General features: G+C 31.9%; 4 protein-coding genes across 4 annotated transcripts; 2 read left to right on the forward strand and 2 right to left on the reverse strand.

Moving 5' to 3' along the window:
• Positions 1–2495: 2495 nt before the first annotated feature.
• Positions 2496–3927, forward strand: TRIADDRAFT_53855 (uncharacterized protein; the record flags this gene model as incomplete). Its single annotated transcript, XM_002109605.1, has 2 exons — positions 2496–3047; positions 3292–3927. 2 exons carry the CDS (start codon positions 2496–2498, stop codon positions 3925–3927), a joined length of 1188 nt encoding a protein of 395 aa, XP_002109641.1.
• A 3180-nt stretch (positions 3928–7107) lies between these two features.
• On the forward strand, positions 7108–9566 carry TRIADDRAFT_53856 (uncharacterized protein; the record flags this gene model as incomplete). Its single annotated transcript, XM_002109606.1, has 5 exons — positions 7108–7405; positions 7585–7726; positions 7903–8519; positions 9082–9251; positions 9348–9566. 5 exons carry the CDS (start codon positions 7108–7110, stop codon positions 9564–9566), a joined length of 1446 nt encoding a protein of 481 aa, XP_002109642.1.
• A 1433-nt stretch (positions 9567–10999) lies between these two features.
• On the reverse strand, positions 11000–14109 carry TRIADDRAFT_53857 (uncharacterized protein; the record flags this gene model as incomplete). Its single annotated transcript, XM_002110117.1, has 3 exons — positions 11000–11293; positions 12154–12974; positions 13434–14109. The coding sequence occupies 3 exons, from the start codon at positions 14107–14109 to the stop codon at positions 11000–11002; spliced, it is 1791 nt and encodes a 596-aa protein (XP_002110153.1).
• Positions 14110–19190: 5081 nt separating this feature from the next.
• On the reverse strand, positions 19191–20459 carry TRIADDRAFT_53858 (uncharacterized protein; the record flags this gene model as incomplete). The annotated part of the gene is made up of 3 exons (XM_002110118.1): positions 19191–19358; positions 19408–19529; positions 20378–20459. The coding sequence occupies 3 exons, from the start codon at positions 20457–20459 to the stop codon at positions 19191–19193; spliced, it is 372 nt and encodes a 123-aa protein (XP_002110154.1).
• Positions 20460–22117: the final 1658 nt, after the last annotated feature.

Consider the following 22117-nt stretch of genomic DNA (forward strand, 5'->3'; position numbering starts at 1 on the left):
TAAAGTATTGCTACTGCAAAAATGCTCTATCTATGGGAATAAACATTATTACTAACATATGAAAGATTTATACTTTAGTTCTTAATTATTTCTCGTGAATTAGAGAATTTATTTCTATAAACTGCATAATTGGCCGCTACCCGTGACTATTTAGAAGGTAGCTAACTGAAAAATTCTCAGGCTTTTATATGTGCAGTCCTAAGTTTTCAAATCTGTACCTATCAAATTCGTAACTAGTAATTACTCACAACCATTTAGGGGATAAAATTATAATTAAAAAATTCTAGGACTTTAATATACACATGTTTCGGGTTCTCAAATTTACTGCTATTCATTGTATAAATAGCAACTACTTATGATCATTTAAAATTTTGATAATTCAGAAATTCTAGGTATTTAATGTGTGTATGTTCCAAGTTCTAAAACAGCCGTTATTAGTTCCATACCTGGCACACTTATAAGATTCTTTAAAATTTTCTTATAATCATAATTTGATTTGATACTCACATCCTAATAATATTTTAGTTCTAAAATGCATTACTCAGTACGGTATTATTATCTCAATGATAAAATCAAGAACTCGTGAAAGTAATATTTGATAGAAAAGTCAATAACATCAAATGATAGTTGATTGTCATAAGAGATAAGCTCAGTATATCTATTTATTTAGTTTACTGGTCAAGAACTATTACTTCAATACTAACAGTTAACAGCGATACTGTCTCCAGAGCTTAACACGTGACAAAAATGAAATGTATCTGATTATTTTAAAATAAGTAATCTTTGATCTTTTTCAAACTATCATTAAACTGGAAAACTTATTGATTACTACTTATATTGACAGGACAAGCTTTGATCAGCGATTATCTAAGACTGTAAAATAAGATCTTAGTTAAAATAATTTTTAATGAGTACATTGAATAATTAAATCTTATGGCGTGGATACAACTTAACGAATTCTATCAATTTAAGATATTTTCTTTTCTTTATTATTTGACATATAAATTAGCGACATAAAATGTGATATTAGTACAACTTGTTAAATTAGAATATCGATCTCTAGACTATTAAGCAAACATTAGACATATCGTCTTATTCATTACGATAAATATTCAATACGGTAAATATTCGTTATCATTTTTAATTTCTCTAAACAATGATTATATTAGTAACTCTTCACAAATTATCAGAGATTTCTAATTATTACACAACTTGATGTATAGAATTGGTTGAAAGTTGTATACAAGGTAGAAATTTTAGCTAAATTTTCATCGATTACTCTTGAAATAGTAGGCGAAACGGATAGTATATAAGCTATATATTACGTATGCGAATTATACATCGTAGAAGCTGATGGCTATATAGCTTCTTTATAATTATAGCAGCTGATAGCGGTATCTCGTTCTATACTATCAACGGGTACTCTTAATCGAAAAATGGAATTACATTTAACACACCTCTTAAAAAACTACAATAAGACCTTAATATATTTTCTCAACAATATTGTATTGATCGTTGCATGCTTACTAAATAGCATAGGATGATAAGATAGTAAGATGCATAATAGTCGAATTTTAGAGTTGAATAAATCTTGTTCATTTCCTGGTAGTAACTACGTGTATCTGTTTATATGGTAAAGGTATTTTATCAAATTAGTTCACTTACGCTTTCGGTATATTGCAAGCCAGCGATTATAACGCTCTACGGCTAGATATAAAATAATAAGATATTGTCCGAGTTTATTGAAAGGTAGATCTACATAATAGCTGATTGTGAAATCCGATGATACAACATGAAGGTCTTTATAACCGCAAAGTATTTTCCTAGTTTTTTATTAATACTATCATCGAGATGAATCTAAAAAATTTTTTAGATTAATCAAGCTAGTGCTTTGTAAATGGAGTTAAAAATACCATAATATTACTATACAGTTCCTTCTAAAGTAAACATTTCCAATGTAAAGATAGCTTTTCTTTTGTAATTAGCCACTTTACTTCAAGTTTATAATTTTTAACTTTTTATTAAATTTTATCAATTTAAATATAGCATCTACTTTAGATTTATAATTTTGATTAAGATCTTAGCTTAATTTCAACTAATAGCTATATAATCGCTAAGATTAAATCGAAAATGTCTAGCATACGAGCTGTAAGCTTAGCCGTCGTTCGATTTAATGAAATTTTTAACCAACAATAATGAAATAGATAGTAAAAGTCAATAATTTCTAGCAAAATGTTCTGGATATTCTGCTAAATCCATTAAGAGTTAATTCACTTGATTGTTACTCAGCTTTGACTATTTATATTCTATAAATCGACATATGTTTACCTAATTATAGCCTATATGGTAAAATATCTGCACGTGTTAACGGTGATTCCTCTATATTTTTATATAATTACTATCCTCTCCAAGTCAATTTCGTCTATATTTGTGACGGTAGCTGGTAAGATCATTCTATCAATATTTCAATTATTTAATTTTAGTATCATTTCTAAATGGATCAGTCTAGAGACGAGAACGACACTCATAGAATACAAGAAGCGGACAGCAGCAATAATCATGATGGAAGCGAGGATGAAACACAAGAGCTTAAATCAAACTCAAAATACGATAAGAGACTAGTAATCAAACTAGCGATATTATCACTTGCATCATTTCCTCCTGAAGCTTTCTATACATTTTATAGCGTCTTTGCTGTACCGTTGCAATTAAAACTAGGAATACCTATCGGACTGACACTAATTCCTATGATTATTGCAAGTGTTATCGGATTATTTTTAACTCCAATTATCGGTAATTTATCTGATCAATGTACTTCTCGGATTGGAAGACGACGGCCATTTATCATAGTTTTATTTATTATAAATTTAATATCTGCTGCGATGATATCCTATAGTCGAATAATCGGTGATAAGCTATGGCCGCATCATTTACTAATAGGACGTATTTTACTCATCATTGGATTGATTATAGACATGATATGCTGCTGTATGCTATTATCGCCTGCTAGAGCTTTCGTAATGGATGCTGCTCCGATTGATATACAAGTTATTGCTAACAGTTTAATAACTTGCTCGGCAGGCATTGGAGCAGTTGCTATTACTGCGATTAGTGGGTTAGTTTCCAATCTAATGTCGATAGAATAGTAAACTTTGATAAGATGAGGATATCTATCTTGACATCGAGTATTATCTTATTCTAATTTTATAATATTAAGTTAAAATTACATTAATAGATTATATTAGTTAATTCATTACTAAGCTAGTAGTATACTTATGTTTATTAACGTAGGATCAATTGGAAAAAAAAACGCCATTAGCTAAAGTTTTCGGAGGACAAGTCGAAGTAGTTTTCATTTTAATAGCTGCAATATGTATCATAGTGATGCTAATTGCCACGGTAAGCTATGCAGAAGTTCCATATGTCATCGTTGATTCTACTGAAGCATTAACCCATAAATCATCAAGTAGAAAAAATAGCGACGATTTAAAAATTTCTACTATGGATAGTGAGGATTCTAATCCTGTCCAGTTAATGGTTATACAACACGATCAGACGGAAGTAACAAATGATTCAACAGAAGATAAACCACAAGTAATCACAGCAGAAGAAATAAGTAGTTGGAATCATTTCTATCAGACTTATTATTTTGCTAAAACTATGCCAAAGGAGTTAGTCATCTTGTGGATGGGAGTTTTCTTAAGCTGTACGGCGTACATCGCATTCACCAGCTTCTTAACTGATTTTCTTGGCCAATCAGTTTATCATGGTAATCCTCTAGCAGCGAAAAATTCGACAGCTTTATATCGCTATAACCATGGTGTCTCTATTGGAAGCTGGGGCTTACTGGGCTGTACTGCTTTTTCCATTGTATATTCATTGGCGCTCGGGCAAATAACAAAATATGTTGGTAATTTCAAATCTTGATTATAAGCGTAAATTAGCAATGTATATTTATTTTGCCGGGGCTACTATAGTTTGAATAGGATTTATTTGTGGGTAACTAATGTTATCTTGACAAGCGGGAATCGTCACTAAGTACGGAATAAAATACGAGTAAATAGTGCAATATTTATATAGCGGTATTGAAAATAAGCTCTCTTCTAAATTAGCTTGGAATATTCCTTCATCATGAAATAAAATTTAATGTATTAATTGTCAATAGCAAATGCAACACCACCTACATATATTACGTACGAAAGTCGTTAAAATAGTAGTCAAGATGGCCTTTAAAATTGGCGAAATTAATGAGAAATCAAGAAACAGCACAGTATTCTTAAATCTGAAGACTGTTATATCCATATTAGATGTTTACTGCTGATGTAATGACTGACGTTAGTCTTAATGTCAAGATTTAAATATGACTCTTTATTTAGTGTAATTATCTATATTTAGTAACTTATACTAAATATGAGTACATAAAAGAAAAGGTATTTAAGGCTGTGCAAGCTAAGCACAGGGGAGAGTTTTTACAAAGAGTTGTTGTTTAGATCGGTTCTTGTTGTTCTTTGGTAATATATCGCTATTAATTCAGTTGTTGTTCGGTTACTAGTTGGTAGCTTCTATTTCATAGTAGTAAATTGAATATAGCCAGATCTAGAGTCTGTTTTTATTATGATTCATTACAATATCTTAACAGAGACCAAGCTAAATAAATATAGATCTTTTCTAAATATTTTAAGAAGGATCCAACTATTATAATAAAATACTTCAGATAGCTTTCAAATATTAAGTATTTGTTATTTTTTGCAGGTGCAGTACCTCTTTTAGTGATTGGATATTCAGTTACTGGTATTGGAACATTAGTCATAGCACTAACCAATCAAGTCATCGTAATACTCTGTATGGCTGCTCTTCAAGGAATTGGACTTGCTAGTGCTTATACCTTACTTTTTGCCATTCTGGCTTCTTATCATGATTATTTTACGGTATTCAAATATGCTTATGATTATTTTTAAATTCAATCTTAATAGGATGTTAAGGCTTACTTTTTATCATGATGGTCATTACTTTTATTCTATTTCTAGAAAATTAAAGATAGCCGATGGAGCTTTAGAGAACTTGGTCTAGATATCTCCTTGCTCACTGTTAGTTTAAGCTTGTCCTGTATCATTACAGGTTGCTTTCTCGGAGCGATAGTTGCCTTAGTTCGTTCATCCAGAGCAGCTATGATTTTCTCTAGTATCTGTAACGGGCTATGTGCAGTTAATTGTATTTTTATATTCAAAGTGCCTAATGATGCGTAATGAAGTATTGCTACTTCCAAAATGATTTATCTAAAAGGGAAACAATTATTGATTATTAACTTATGGAGGATTATTGTTTCAAGTCTTGATCATTTTCGTGAAATAATAGAATTCATTACTTTTGTAGCGTTTACTTCTAAATACGGTATAGTTTATTTTTAGTAAAGTATTAGTTTTCACTAGACTGTAGCATAATTCTAAGACTATAACATAACTCTAAATATGTATGATCTACTGCATATTTAACAATTTACTCTGTAGAAATATCTTGTACTTTAGCCAATTTATAATGTAGCACTAGCTTAACATAGAGGTAACCTATTTTCATGAGTCATTCTCGCCAATAAATAATTTCTTCCTGCTGTGCTCCTAACATTATAAAAGCTATCTTAAATCTATCTCGTTAGTTTGCTCTGGTAGTTACATAGTAAGCTTGCACGCTTTACCTATTCTACACTACTATAGTTATTCAACTAGTCACGTCTTTACTAGCACGATAATCTTACACGGTTATTCTCTTATACTAGCTCAATAAAGGTTACTCTTCCGTTAACTATTCTATTGTACGTTATTGCAACTAATGCCGAACTCTCAACCTTTCGAAACATCATAACTTTTAATTTGCCGAATAGTCGCATAACGTAATATATAATATAGCCTACAGACCAGTAACTGAAGATTTATTAATTTGATGTGAAGGACAGCGGAAATATTCGTGAGATTCCGATAATCGCGTATACCATTAAATTATATAATATCCTCGAACCTAATTTTGAAATAATATTTTTGTCTTTTTAACTTTGGTTAAATTACAGTGGAGAAAAGCCATACGTGTACATTCTATCCTAACATCAATTTTACGGAAGTAATGTACCTCACATACAATTTCGAAATACCATAAAGTACAAAGTGCTCCCTGTTTTAGAGGAAACAGGATGAAAATTTTAAGGGTGGGCGCGATACATTTGCTGTTTGGTGTACAGTACACATAAATACCTCCTAAAATAAATGTAACATAGTAATCAATAATCGTCTAGAGAACTGGCTGATCAAATATATATACAGTACTTTCATTGCAAATATTCTATGCTATCAACATAAAAATATAATAGGGAAGTACACCAATAATAATAATATTCGCCTCAACTTGTCAAATTTCTACTAGCAATCTCGTAACTAGCTATACGATCATTCTTTAATATCAAATTATGTGGTGGCAGTGTAACGAAGTTGCATGGATTGAGAAGTTCGTTGGATAAATTGCTAAATCGTAATTATCTTGATCACTGCCTGTGTAGATGCTACTTTATGCACGTTATTCACCATCCCCTTTTGATATGATAGCTTGATTAAGCCACTGAAAGTGAAATTTATGGAAGCTCAAAATTACAGTATATCTTAATAAATTAGACCATAATATAGCAGGAAAGAAAAATTGATTGATTGTTCTGCATTTTGTGCATCCGAATACGGTGTAAAAGTATAAAGTACAGTATGGTATATACAGGGACTTTTAGAAATCCCTGGTAGGTGCCAGTCACTGCAGTGTTACCAATCAAGAAGTCGGACGGTATTATTTTAGATTTTCTCGATAATGACATATTCTGAATATTACTTTAGATCCATTCGCACTTAATTCACTTGATTGTTATTAGGCTTTGTCTGCTTATATTCTATAAAGCGACATATGTTTACCTAATTGTAGTCTATATGATAGAATATTAGCTTGTGTTAGCTGTAGTTTCTCTATGTCTTTATATAATTACTATCCTCAATGAATCCTTCAACATTTATCTAAGGCGGAAGCTAACAAAATCATTTTCTTAATATTTTAATTATTTACTTTTATTATCATTTCTTAATGGATCAATCTAGAGACGAGAACGACATTCATAGAATACAAGAATTGGACGGCAACAATAATCATGATGGAAGCGAGGATGAAACACAAGAACTTAAATCAAACTCAAAATATGATAAGAGATTACTAATCAAACTAGCGATATTATCACTTGCATCATTTCCGCCTGAAGTTTTGTATAAATTTTATAGCGTCTTTGCTGTACCGTTGCAATTAAAACTAGGAATACCTATTGGACTGACACTGATTCCTATGATTATTGCAACTGTTATCGGATTATTTTTAAGTCCAATTATCGGTAATTTATCTGATCAATGTACTTCTCGGATTGGAAGACGACGGCCATTTATCGTAGTTTTATTTATTATAAATCTAATATCTGCTGCGATGATATCCTATGTCGAATAATCGGTGATAAGCTATGGCCGCATCATTTACTAATAGGACGTATTTTACTCATCATTGGATTGATTATAGACATGGCATGTTGTTTTATACTATTCGTACCGACTAGAGCTTTCGTAATAGAAGCTGCTCCGAATGATATGCAAGTTATTGCTAACAGTTTAATAACTTGCTCGGCAGGCATTGGAACTATTACCGTTACTGTGATTAGTGGGTTAGTTTCCAATCTAATGTCGATAGAATAGTAAACTTTGACAAGATGAGGCTACCTATCTTGACATCGAATATTATCTTATTTCAATTTTAAAATATTTAGTTAAAACGATATTGACAGATTATATTAGTTAATTCATTACTAAGCTAGTAGTATACTTATGTTTATTGATATAGGATTGATTGGAGAGAAACGCCATTAGCTAAAGTTTTCGGAGGACAAGTCGAAGTAGTTTTCATTTTAATAGCTACAATAAGTATTGTAGTGATGTTAATTGCTACAATAAGCTATACCGAGCTTCCATACGCTATTATTGATTCTACCGAAGCATTAACCTATAAATTATCAAGTAGAAAAAGTAGCAACGATTTAAAAATTTCTACTATGGACAGTAAGACTTCTGATTCTATCCAGTCATCTGTTAAACAAAACGATCAGATGGCAACAATAAACGTTTCAACTGAAGATAAACCACAAGCACTCACAGCAGAAGAAATAAGTAGTTGGAATCATCTCTATCAGACTTATTACTTTGCTAAAACTATGCCCAAGGAATTATTCATCTTGTGGATGATAAGTTTCTTTAGCAGTTCATCATATATTGGATTCACCAGTTTCTTAACTGATTTTGTAGGCCAATCAATCTATCATGGTAATCCTCTAGCAGCGGAAAATTCGACAGCTTTGCATCGCTATAACCGTGGTGTCTCTGTTGGAAGCTGGGGCTTACTAGGCTGCACTATTTTATCCATTGTATATTCTTTGGCGCTCGAGCGAATAACAAAATATATCGGTAATTTAAAATCTTAATTTTGTGTGTAAATTAATTGTGGATACTTTATTTCTTTATAGCCGTTGTAGTGTGAATAGAATTTATTTACGGTTAATTAATTTCATCATGGCAGCCAGAAATCGTAACTAACTGCAAAATAAAATACGAGTACATGATAAATTTTAATATTAGTAGGTATACAATTAAGCTATCTAAAGACTGTTAATTACAATTAATATATGAGCATCATAAGCACTATACTAACTAACATTTTAACGAGTATCTAATAAATAAATTTGGAATATTTCTTCACCATGAAACAAATATTTAACTTAATTATTTCTGAAGGCAAATAGAATACTATCTACATGTATTATGTATGAAAATCATTATGATAGTCGTTAAGGAGGTCCTTAGAATTGACGATATTCATTAGAAGTCAAGAAACAGCACTTTATTTAAACTTAGAGGCTAAACTAAATACATAGATATCTCGAAATTTTTATGAAGGATCTTATTATAATAGTAAAATATTTCAGATAACTTTCTAGTTTAAAGTGTAGGTTTATTCTTGCAGTTGTAGATCGTATTTTAGCGATTGGATTTTCAATTGGTGGTATCGGAGCATTAGTCATAGGACTAACCAATCAAGTTATCGTAGTCCTCTGTATGGTTGCTCTTCAAGGAATTGGATTTTCTAGTGGTTATACCTTAATATTTTCCATTCTAGCTTCTTATCATCATTATTTCGCGGTATACAAATATGTTAATGGATTATTTTGAAATTCGATCTTTATAGAATATTACTACTTTACATTATGATGATCGCTACTCTTATTCTATTTCTAGAAAATTAAAGATAATCGATGGAATTTTAGAGAACTTGGTTTAGATGTCTCATTATTCTTTGTTGGTATAAATTTGGCCTGCATCATTACAGGTTGCAGTCTCGGCGTGATAGTTTCCTTAGTTCATTCATCTAGAGCAGCTATGATTTTTTCCGGCGTTTTAAACGAAATTTGTGCAGTTATGTCTTTATTCATATTCAGAGTGCCTAATGATGTGTGATAAATTTTATGTATTGCTACGTTCAAAATGATCCGTCTAAGAGAAACAATCATAAATTATTAACGTGTAGAGGATTAATATATAAGGTCTTGATTATTTTCGTGAAATAAAAATTCGTTACTATTAATTGAATAAATAGCAATTATTCATAGTAACTTAGAAGTTAGCTGCTTAAAAAAGTTTGACGACTTTTATATGCATGTACTAGTTCAACAATCTATCACTTAATCGCTGACGATATGTGTATGTTGTAACGGTGTAAGTTATTATGCATGAATTTCTGTTGCGGTTTTGGCATGTATCTATTATATACAGTATTGTCCATTTACGAAACGGTCTTATGTCGCATGCAATGCGATATAAATTATGTCCAGAGATTATAACGCACGATATCCATATAGTCATCTTTATGTGCAACTCCATACACCCCAACTTCTCAAATTTTCTACTAGTAATCCCGTAACTAGCAACTACTCATGATTATTTTATAGTACAACTTGGATATTTTAAAAAATTCTATGAATTTTATGTATATATACGATCTAAGTCTATCGATAAATAAGTACTCATGATCATTTATCAGATGAATAAGTAAAGATCATAGACTTGTAGTGGTGCTAAAAGCTCTTTAACTTCTCTTATATTTGGTAATTTAATTCGATACTCATATCCCGATAACATATTGCTATAGATTGCAGCATCGAGTAAAGTATTAAATATGTCGAAGATAAAATCAAGAAGTCATGAAAATAATATTTGATACAGAAATTAGTAATGTCTAATAATAATTAATACCTAATAATAGTTAAATAGACATAAGATTTACCATCAGTAAATCTATTTATTTTTTTAACGTCAACAATCGCTTCAGTTGTAATAATTAATAACGAAACTGTATTTCATGAGAAACAAATGATGAAAATGAAATATTTAATTATTTTAAAATAGGCAATCTTTCATCTTGTTCAAATTGTCATTAAAATAGAAGACATGTTGACTACTTTATATCAACAGGACAAGCTTGATCAGTGATCATAGGCTATAAAATAAGATCTCAATTAAAATATTTCTGGGCTAAGCTTACAAAAGGACAAATCGTTACAGGAAGAACTGGATCTTTGCGGTAATCATAAATATTCATATCCTTATTTTATAATAACTGAAGGGATAGCAGAGCAAATACGTATTATTTACTTATAACTATATAATATGAAATAGATGATGCTTAATCTCATATACACTGTAATGCAAACTTTAATCTGTTATCTAAATCATCTAAGTTAGAAGATTTAATATCTATAGAGATTTAAGTTAACTTAAAGTCATCCAATACTTTCAAAGTAACGAAGAAAAATTAAAGTCCAATTCATTAATGCAATTTATTCAAGTTTTCTCTAATGTATTGGGTCATTATAGTAACATATTAATATTCCTTATCGAGTATACATAGGAGAAAAATGATCAGGATCGTTGTATTGACTGCAACAAGTAGGCGAGACATTAACAGCTAAAATGATAGAGCAAATAGTAGAAAGACCAGCTAAAACACCAGCTACTACAATAATGGCATTATATGTGCCGCTAGCAGTAATGATACCTCCCATGATAAGGCAGACCACAGCTTGTGCTACATAAGCAAGACTTGTTAATGCAGCTATAAATAAATCGATTCGCCATTGAGGTATAAAAAAACTTTTACCACCTCCCAATGTTTCTCTTTCGGAATTCTAAATATCGATGGGATACAATTATCGATATTAAATTTACTTATTTATAATAAAGTTATTTCAATACAGAATGTAGTAAGCTAATTGGGTTAGAACTGAATGAAGGCAAAGTTACGGAAGTGAGAACTTGACTATTTCAACTTTATAATGTATTGTACAAGCTAACCCTAATCCAACCCTAAATAAAGTTAAGAGCGTATTATGGAGGTAAACTTCGTCTATTTCAAATTTGTGATTTAATAGAGTAATAATTTAAAATCTAAAGGAAGCAACAGTATATATACAATTATTTCACTACGATATATAAGTTGGTCTAAAATTAAATAAAGTAAACATGAAGGAGATCAAGAACTTGCCTACTTCAAGGTAATATCACAACATCATTGATCATTATACTCGTCAACATTGAATAATTAAATCATCCTAGATATAATTTATGAAACTCTATTAATTCAAGATAAATCTTCTTTATAAGTTAATATATTAATCAGGGATATGAAATGCGGTATGAGTACAACTTGTTAAATCAGATTATCTAGAATTTGACCATTAAATAAACATTGATAAATTGCCTAATTGTAACTGTAAAAATTTGTTAATTTTTTGATTTTTCTGCAGAAATGACTATTGGCACTCAACAAATTATCTGATGTTTTTGGCTATTAGGTATATTTATGTGTAAAAAATTAGTTAAAAACTATATATAGAGTAGAAATTTCTAAAATTTCTACTAACTCTTCATCGATACTAGTGGAACGGTTGTGAAAATTGATGATATACATACATAAATTATGGAAGCTGACGGCTAATACTACGCTAAGGCTGAGTTAGAACAAGAATTGAGAATTAAAAAGATTTACCTTAGCATTGACAGAGTTTTGATAGCTTGAGACCAACATAAAGGGTAAAGAAATTAAAGCTGCCAAGTGTAATCCTGACAGTGCCGATAAAACTAAAACGGCGGAAGTATTGGCTACACTACCAATAATGGCCATAGCAACTGCAAATGTAAACTGGCTCAGAATGTAAACAATACGAATATCAATCAAATTAATGATGAATTTCATCAGGAAAGCCAATATAGAATATGAGATGAAATGTAACAGCAAGGCCCAACAACCCAATTGGATACCAGTTTTAAAATAGGTTTGATTAATGTTGAAATTAAAATTAATGTTGTGATTATCAATATAGATAACTTGGCCAACATATTGAGTAAAAAATAATTGATAGCTAACAAACGCAGACCAACCAAAGAATTGAGTGATGCATAGTAATAGTAATGGTTTAGGCATCGTCAAGAATGATTTTAGAATGAGAAAGAAAGTAATGGGCTGTGAATCATTTAAATCTTGGTCTGTAATTTCATCATAACTCTCTGCATCATCATCCTCCTCTTCGTTATTATCTCGTCTTTCTGCGGAAGAATTACTTTCGCCTTGTTGATATTTTTCTTTCCGATTCGCTTGGTTTTCATCCGTTTCTAGCTGTTGATATGTATGATTATTGCTATAACCGTTTGAGCGGTTGCCTCCTTGCATATTAGTTAAGCCTCTTGAGGGACGAGTACTCGGCTCTCTCATGCTGATTAAGGTTAATCCAGTACATATAACAAACATAATAATGGCAATATTGAAGACCACTTGAATTTGATCATCTAGTGTATATAGCCAGTCAATAGCTATTCATCAAAAGGAATAAGAATGCATCAAAATGACTGTAAGTCATAATTTCATATCTGTGCAAGTTATTGCCTTAGATCGCTGTGCCTATACCATATACTTGTACTTCCTTTAATAGCTACAGTATTCATTGAAAGTAATAATATACTGTATTAAATAAGCAAAAATAGTGATAAATTGCTTAGATGTCTGCCAATATTACTGCTTATAATTTGATATTCATACTGTATTTGATTCCTCTCAACTAACTATTCCTTGAAAGGAAATAAAACCATTAGGGATTTAGGGATTAAGTAGAAAGGTAAATGACAATTTTATATCTACAAATGTTACTAATAACGGTAGGTAATTCATCTTAATAGCTATGACATTTTATTGTGAGAAAGGACGATATGAAAAGGTTTAAAGTAGTGATAAATTGAATTTTATACTTCGAACGCATTTTATAGTTGACTTACCGCTTAACATATACGCCAAACAGCTGCCAAAGCCAGCAACGACAGCAAAGAGATTAATTGCGAATTGTCTCTGAGTTGATGGAGTAACATCCAACATGTAGGATCGCGTTGCAATTTGACAGGTATCAGTTGAAAAATCAGTTAAAACAACGCCTAAAGCAGTAAAAACGATTCCCCATGGATGGTAGTGATCATTGTCAGTGTGAGCATGGCGACCAATCGATTCGCCGTTAGCAATAAAAATAAGTCCAATAATTACACCAACAGCGAAAATTAATACAAATGGCCTTCGACGGCCCATTCGACTATGGCAACCATGACTTAAGATGGCCACTTTGGGTTGAAATATTAAGCATAAAATGGGACTAATTGACCAAATCATACTGGCAAAAGTCATGTTCATATTTAGTTTATAAAATATGGGGATAACATAAGCAGTAGCAATGGCATACGAAAATTGGGTAGCATAAATGGTGCAACTGACAAGTAAGAGCTGCCATTTAGGTAGCAATTGATTGCCGTTTTCTTGATATTTCCTAATATTACTACTACCACCAGTAGTTTTGCTTGCTTTATCAACATGGCTACTTGATTCTCCGTGATCATTGCTTTGACTAGATTTGATACTGCCTTGTTGCACTGGTTCACACTGTAAAGCATCTTCATCTCCGGCCATGATTATTTTTTTATTAATTAATCGTTAGGAGCTATAAAATCTGTTCACAATAGGGTATCAGATTTGGTATTTTACGATGCTGAGGTTAGATAGTTAATAATCTTTTAGCTTACCAACCTTTGCTAATACTCTAACAGAAATTATAAATTTGGAAATGAATGGCAGACTATAATGAGCGCGATACTAACTTGTAGGCCTGAGATTGCAATTTTGGAAATGGACCTCAGACGATAGTAAGCGTTTTATGAGCGTGTAAACTTGAGTATTTTATGATACGAAGGTTGGATGATGAATAATGTTTTGGTTCATCAGCTTTGGTGACTATTCTTGCAGTAGTATTTGATAGTAGTGAGATTGGATAATGGATAATTTTACTTGTTCAGTAGAGAGGTATGGATTCCGTCAACAGTCGGGCAATCAACGGATTCCTAGCAAATTAAGTATGCCAAAAAGAATTGAACTATCTTGAGTTTAAGTGCAGTAATTACTAAATTATAGCTTCGACAAGAACGTAAATAGATAATATTACTATTTTCAACTTTGTCAATAAAGTGTTTGGGACTAATTCCAATTAGAATCTAAAAATAAATATAAAATTTATTTTAGTCGATTAATCTTTCATTGTCAAGTTGTAGGGATTATTTTAGATGCTGGACTTCTTCACTGGTTAGTATACCCACATATAGAAGCGATCCTTAGCGCTGCTTCGAACTGGGATAGATCATCCTCGAAAATTTTCAAAGGCTTTCACAGAAAGTACGAGAGCAGATCAAAAACTCAAACAGACAAATGATCTAATTTTTTGACTTCATTTGCTAGACAAAAAATAGAAGTGGATCATTATTCATTCGAATTATTTCATTGATTCCAGTCATTAGACAGAAGGAATGAATGATTGGAGGTTCTTAAATATACTTTCTATTTCTACTTATCGGAATGCTTTCTATAACTGAGTTGAGATTTAATTCCGACGAATAAAACTCTTCAATTGGATAAAATCCAGGCCACTCTATTCTACTCTATTTTTGTCTTGACATTTTCACTTCTGTCAATCAAAAAGAACTCTTATTGGGTTCGATTACAGGATTCATAATACTCATTTCATTGCCACTTTTATTATTCTTGATGAAAATTGAATAGGCTCAATTCTAATAGAGCAGAAGATGGTGCTAATTTTTTCTCTAATCACTGATCATTAGGCTGGAACCGGCGGGATATTCTAATGATCGATTCAAGGATTAGCTACTTTTAGTATCATCAAGCGGTGCATGTAGTTGTCTATTTTGATTCTACGCCGAGGAGATATTATTTTTTTATATCATCAATTGGTTGGATCCATTGGCAGTAGAAGTCGGAGAAACTCGATTTTTAACATGATATTATTGTAGATCTTCTCTTTACTAGCTAATGGTTGAAATTGCAAGCAAAATAATTTGACTTCTGATATAGAATTATTGTAGGTTTGCTTCTTGCTAACTAATGGTCGAGATTGCAAGTAAAATAATTTTATTTTTAACGTAGAATTATTGTAGGTTCGCTCTTTGCTAACTAACGGTCGAAGCTACAAGCAAAAAATCTTGATTTCTAACACAAAATTATTATAGTTTCGCTCTTTACTAACTAATGGTCGAAACTGCAAGCAAAGCAACAGGATTTCTAACATAGAATTATTGTGGCTACACTCTTTACTGACTAACTATCAAGACTGGAAGCAAAGTAACTTGGTTTCTAATATAGAACTATTGTAGGTCCGGACCTTACTAACTAATGATCGAGATTAAAATTAGAGTAACTTGATTTCTAACATAGAATTATCGTAGATCCGCTTCTTACCAATTAATGATCATAGCTGGAAGCAAAGTAACTTGATTCTAACATGGAATTATCGTAGGTCCGCTTCTTACTAACTAATGATCGAAATTGAAAGAAGAGTAACGTGACTTCTAAGTGCTAACATAGAATTATCGTAGGTCAGCTCCATATTAACTAACGATTGAAACTGGAAGTAGAGTGAGTTTTGATTTCATTTATAAAATCGTTGTCAATTCGCTTTTTGCCAACGAACGATCTAAACTGATAGCAGAAAGCTGATTATTGAAGCGAGAGATTCAAAATGGCTCCAGTTTGAACTAGGAATAAACTAGAAATCTTAATTAGTATTGAGACTATTTATTGCAAAGGTATTTTCCGGTAGGAAAATAAGTATTATTTGTAGTAAGATTGAACTTTGCCGTCAAAAAGTTGATCATCAGATAGAATGTAGAAAAGAGTAGATTCTCATATATCGAATTGGAATTTAAGATTGAATAATAGAAAGGCTAACGACGTAGAATATAGATCGCTATCGACCTTTTCTGTCAGGCTATTCTCGATGGTTTAGAAATAAGTCAAATATGGACTAGTACTAGGGAAATTGAGCACTATTTGGATCCAGATCAAAAAAGAAAAGCGTTTCCAAGTTGATTTTTATTTGAATTCTAACTGAAATAGTAAATTGATTCAGTGAGATTGCAGAGTCAGAAACGAATCAATTTTGAATCGATGTTAATTCGAATTCTAATGAAGGTGAGAAAGAGATTGAATGAGATTTCATAACCAAAAAATAAATCAATTTTGAGTCAATCTTCATTTGAATGTGAGTTGAAATACTAATTAGAATTCGAGCCATTCCTCATTCAAATTCAGCTTATAGTACGAAAGCGATTCAAGAGGATCCACCACTAATATATGAATCTATTTTAGATCGAGTTTACTGGAGTTCTAATTGAAATACTAGGGTGAATTCGAGCTGATATTCATCTGAATTCTGATTAAAAAGCAAATATGATTCAAGATGATTCCACCGCCCATATACGAACTTATCTTAAGTCAATGTTAATTGACTTTCTGATTGAAATACTCCTGTAATTTCCCACCGGAATGCATTTAAATTGTAGTTGAAATAGAACAGTGGAATATTAAAAAACGATCTCATTTAAAGCTATACTAATTCAAATTCTAATTGAAATATTAAAGTGATTCAATGGAATTGTACGGTCCAAAAACAAATCTGTTTTGAGTTAATGTTAGCCTAAATTCTAATGAAGATACTAAAGAGATTTAGAGCCGATGCTCATTGGAATTCTAATTGGAATAGGAAGACGATTTAAAGAAATTTCACTACTAAAGAAAATAATTAAAAGTTTCTAATCAATATTAATTTGAATTCTAATCGAGATGCTAAAGTGATTTCGAGCCAATATTCATTCCGGTAGAAATAGGAAAGTGATTTTAAAGGGACGTCGCAATGAGTGAAATGATAAAATTTCGAATCGGTATTAATTTAAATTCTAATAGAAATACTATATGGTGATTTCGAGTCGATATTTATTTGAATTGCAGTTGAAATAGAAAAGTGATTTAAAGGGATTACGCTGTCAAAAAATGATCCGATTTTGTATCGATACCAATTCGAATTCTACTTGAAATAGAAAAGTGATTTAATGGGATTACGTTGTCAAAAACCAGTCCTTTTCCAGTGAGCCTTACAAATTCTAATTGTGATTTCTAATAGAAATACTCCATTAATTTCGAGCAGACATTCGTTTGAATTCCAATTGAAAAATGGAAGTGAGTACGCCGTCTAAAAATGATCCGATTTGGCATTGATACTAACTTGAATTCTATTTGAAATCCTAAAGTGATTCAATGGGATTCCACAGTCCAAAACGAGTTTATTTAGAGTCAATGTTAATATGAATTCTAGTTAAAAATACTCAAGTAATTTCGAGTAGACATTCATTTGGATTCTAGTTGAAAATGAAAGTGAATCCGTAGTCCAAAAATGATCCAATTTTGTATCAATACTTATTTGAGTTGAATTTTAAATTCTACAGTAATTTAATGAAATTTTAACGTCAAAACGAATCCATTTGGGTCAATATTCATTCGGATTTTAATTGAAATAGTAACGTCATTTTGAGCCGACATTCACTGGATTGTAGTTGAAATGTAAAAATAATTCCGCTGTCCAAAAATGATTCGATTTTGTATCGATACTAGTTTGAATTCTATTTGATAATCCTAAAGTAATTTAATGGGATTCCAGTGTCAAAAACGAATCTGTTTGAGTCAATGTCAATCTAAATTCTAACTGAAATACTCAAGTAATTTCGAGCTGACATTCATTAGAATTATAGTTTAAATATGAAAGTGATTCTGCTGCTTAAAAGTGATCTAATTTTGTATTAATATTAATTTGAATTCATTCCAAATCCTAAAGTAATTCAGTGGAATATCAACGTTAAAAATGAATCTATTTTCAGTCAATGCTTGCTTGAATATTCAAGCTGAAATACTAAAGTGATTGAATAGAATTCCACTGTCGAAAACGAATCTATTTGGAGTCGATCTTAATTTGATTGAAAGTGTCCAATATGGTGAAGACTCTGATAAAAGGATTGTCCAATTTGTAACAATCTGATTAAGGAGATAGGAAGATAGAGTAGAAATTACTACACAAGGTAATAGAATCAATCAATGCTGATTCCTCATTTGAGAGAAAACTGGAATTATCATAGAGTTGTCCAGATAAGATATCCAATGAGGTTAGAATCATCTCGACTGGTGAATAGAAGTAAACTCTGTATATTCATCTAAAGTGGGAAAAGATATTTTATGATCCTTTGGCTTGAATGAGTCTAGAACTAACTGGAAATGTGATATCTCAACTCGAGAACGATAGCATGCAGTCCATGGATGGTGAAGAACTTCGCTAAATGATAAAGATCACGCCTTGGCTACCTCAAAGAATTAACCTCGTGGACTTGATTATTACTAATTTATGTCTAATTCTAAAGTGTAATAGAATCCCATCCATGAGAACAGAATTAAAATAGTAAAGTAGAGTGAAGAAATACTGACTAGTTTAGACGTGTTGAACTGGAGTTTAAACCCTCAAGGAATAAATTGGAATCCATCTTGTCCCTTTAAACAATTTACCGTTAATGGATAGATCAAAGTAACAATACTTTTCTAGTGCAGCAATCAAATACGAGACCATGAGAGTTATTTAAATTAATTATTATTCTTTTAATTAAATACTATCTGCCATTTGGGAAATGGATGGGCATGATATCGAATTTAATAGTTACAGGCATAGGGACAGCGATATTTTTGCCACTTTTTTTATTCAAGCTACGTGTACGGCGTAAGCCGAGGGCGAACTTTTTCCTCCATCCGTCGGTCAAGATTTTCATCTTTATTACAGTCTGAATTTGTCAACGTCAAAAATTGATGATATTAAAGTATTTGTCTTACCTTACGCGAGAAAAAATGGATCAAGAAAATACCAGCGAGAATGGAAGTAGATCGAATGGAACGATAGTTCGTAGAGGTAGTAGTTACTCCATTAAAAGGCCATTCTCGTTTTGCGACTAAGCCTGTAAGTGAAGAGATCGGCCTAAACTTATTACAATCTTCCTATCCTGATCAATGGATAAATCGATCTCAAGTGTAAGAATTCCACTCTTACTATGGGAGAGAAATGTATTAAACTAAGTTGTAGAATTTAATATGCTGTAGAAAATGAACTTAGAATAGTATTCTCATTGTGCTATCCCCTTCTTGGTCGCTGAAGAAGACAATGGCGTCCTATCGTCGATATTCTAAAGGGCTAATATTCAATTCAATAGCCATTTTCTTGCACAAAAGGACAGAATGATTCTATTCAAGAACTCTGTAGAAAATGCACCTGCACACTGTGGCCTACATGATGTCGATAGTGTTTCTGTTGTTGTCAGAGGATAAAGCTAAAAGAAACAATCCAAGGATATCCACCATAGTAAAGAACACAAGCACAATCATCATCATTAATTTTTCATAAGCAGTCCCTATTTTAACCTACTCATCACTGCTGTAATGGCTGTTGGCTATAGCGTGCAACATGTCTTCCATCGACTCGATAGAGTATTAGCTGGTAGGAAATTATCGACTGACTGTTTCTTTCTGTCGATAAGAGAGGCCAAAGAAAAGTCAATATTGATCTTAAATTGCAATAAGCCAACTTTATTATTCTTCATACTCGATATCAATCAATCGCTTGGTAATAGATTATTATTATTTCAATAGTCAGAGAGGAAAGGATTAATTTTGTTTCTATTTTTGGCCTAGTAGAAGTGTAAATGGATATCTTTCAACATGTTTTTTAGTCCAGGGTAGAGAGAGAGAGAGTGAGTCAATTGGGGGAAAAAATGGCCATTTTCCTGAATCGAATCTGACGAAAACTAACTCTTATGACTGTCATTTTCGAAGCCATTGCTATCACCTTCAATAGGAATTTCAATAAGGGAAAGGGTGTCGAATAGCGCCATGATGATGGGTGGTCGATGAAGGGTAGATATTTGGCATCGAGGATTCATATTTTAGACGATCCAAAGAATTATCTTGAAGATGATAATACAACATATTCAAGATGAATCTTACTAAGGAATAGGATGTTTATGAACACCGTGATAATCGAGGATCGAAGGACAGAGCTATTTGTGAACGCCAAGATGATCGGTTGTCAAGAAAAAGGATGTTTATTAACACCACGACAATCGATTATCAAGGAAAGGGCTGTTTATGAACACTATGATAATGATGGGTTGTTAAGGAAAAGGATGTTCATCTACACCATGAAAGTCGATTGCCTGGGAAAGGGACGTTTATCAACACCATGGTTGCCGATTAGGGTTATATCTTGATCGGCAAGGATAGACATTGGCATCAAGTATTCATTTTTAAAAGTGATATGAAGAATTAGCTTGAAGATAACAATAGAAACTGATAGTATCAAATAGGAATCTATCTAGGAAGGAGATATTCTCTAGCACTATTTTGCATGAACACCATGATTGACGATTGTCATGGAAAGGGAGGTTAATGAACTCCATGACGGTATCAAGCTTGAATTTGTCAAGGAAGGGAATGTTCATTAGTACTATTTTGCATGAACACCATGATGGTCGATTGTCATGGAAAGGGATGTTAATGCGCTCCATAATAGTTGGTCAAGGTTGTAGACAGGATAGATACTGGCATGGCGTATTCATTTTTAAAAGCGCTATGAAGAATCGCCTTGAAGATGTCCATACAAACTTACAGCATCAAACATGAATCTGTCAAGGAAGGGAATGTTCATTAGGATCATTTTGCATGAACATCATGATGCACAATTGTTATGGAAAGAAACGTTAATAAACTATACGATAGTTGATTAAGGTTATAGCCTGATCAATCAGGGATAGATATTGATATTGTATAAGATAATAGCTATTTGTTAGTCTTGTTCATTAGTTTGAATTGAACAAGATCGAGTATTCATTTTGAAGCGATATGTAGAATGCGAAAATGGTGATTTGATGGTCATACGAATAGAATCGAGAATGCTGTCAAAGATAGTGTATAGAAAATTGACCGCCATAATATTAATAGCGAACTGAAACAAGGCTATATAGAGGTATTTAAGGTAATAGTTATCCTATAAGGAAATAATTTAATATCTTGACATGCGGATCAATCAATCGGCCGCAATCTGTCAATGCAATGGCAAAGGCAACCTCTAAAAATCTTGTTGAATAGGGTAATAAAGTACGATCCACCTGCATTCATTTTTCTGCCTAAAATAGCCAGAGCGCAGTGATGCCATACCTCAAGTGATTCCCAGAGCGTATAAAGCTTTAACTCCGGTGTAAACTTAGCTGTATTAGAAATCATCGCTAGAATGAATTTAAAACTTTGAGATAAAGCAAGGCTTAAACGGAGTCAAAAAGCTATTATGGATGCTAAGATCGCTATACATAAGGAAATAATTTACAAGTCTTGACAATTGAGTAAAGGAATCGTCATAAATCCGTTAATGCAATGGACTCATTTCAATATTTTCATTGCTTAAATGGATGCATTAGGATCGAAGTGGTAACCCTTGACAATCTTGTTGGATAACATGGATGACCTAGTTACATTCATTTTCATGCTTTAAAGTAAT

Source organism: Trichoplax adhaerens, genomic scaffold, assembly GCF_000150275.1.
Source record: "Trichoplax adhaerens TRIADscaffold_2 genomic scaffold, whole genome shotgun sequence".
NCBI classification, from domain to species: Eukaryota; Metazoa; Placozoa; class Uniplacotomia; order Trichoplacea; family Trichoplacidae; genus Trichoplax; species Trichoplax adhaerens.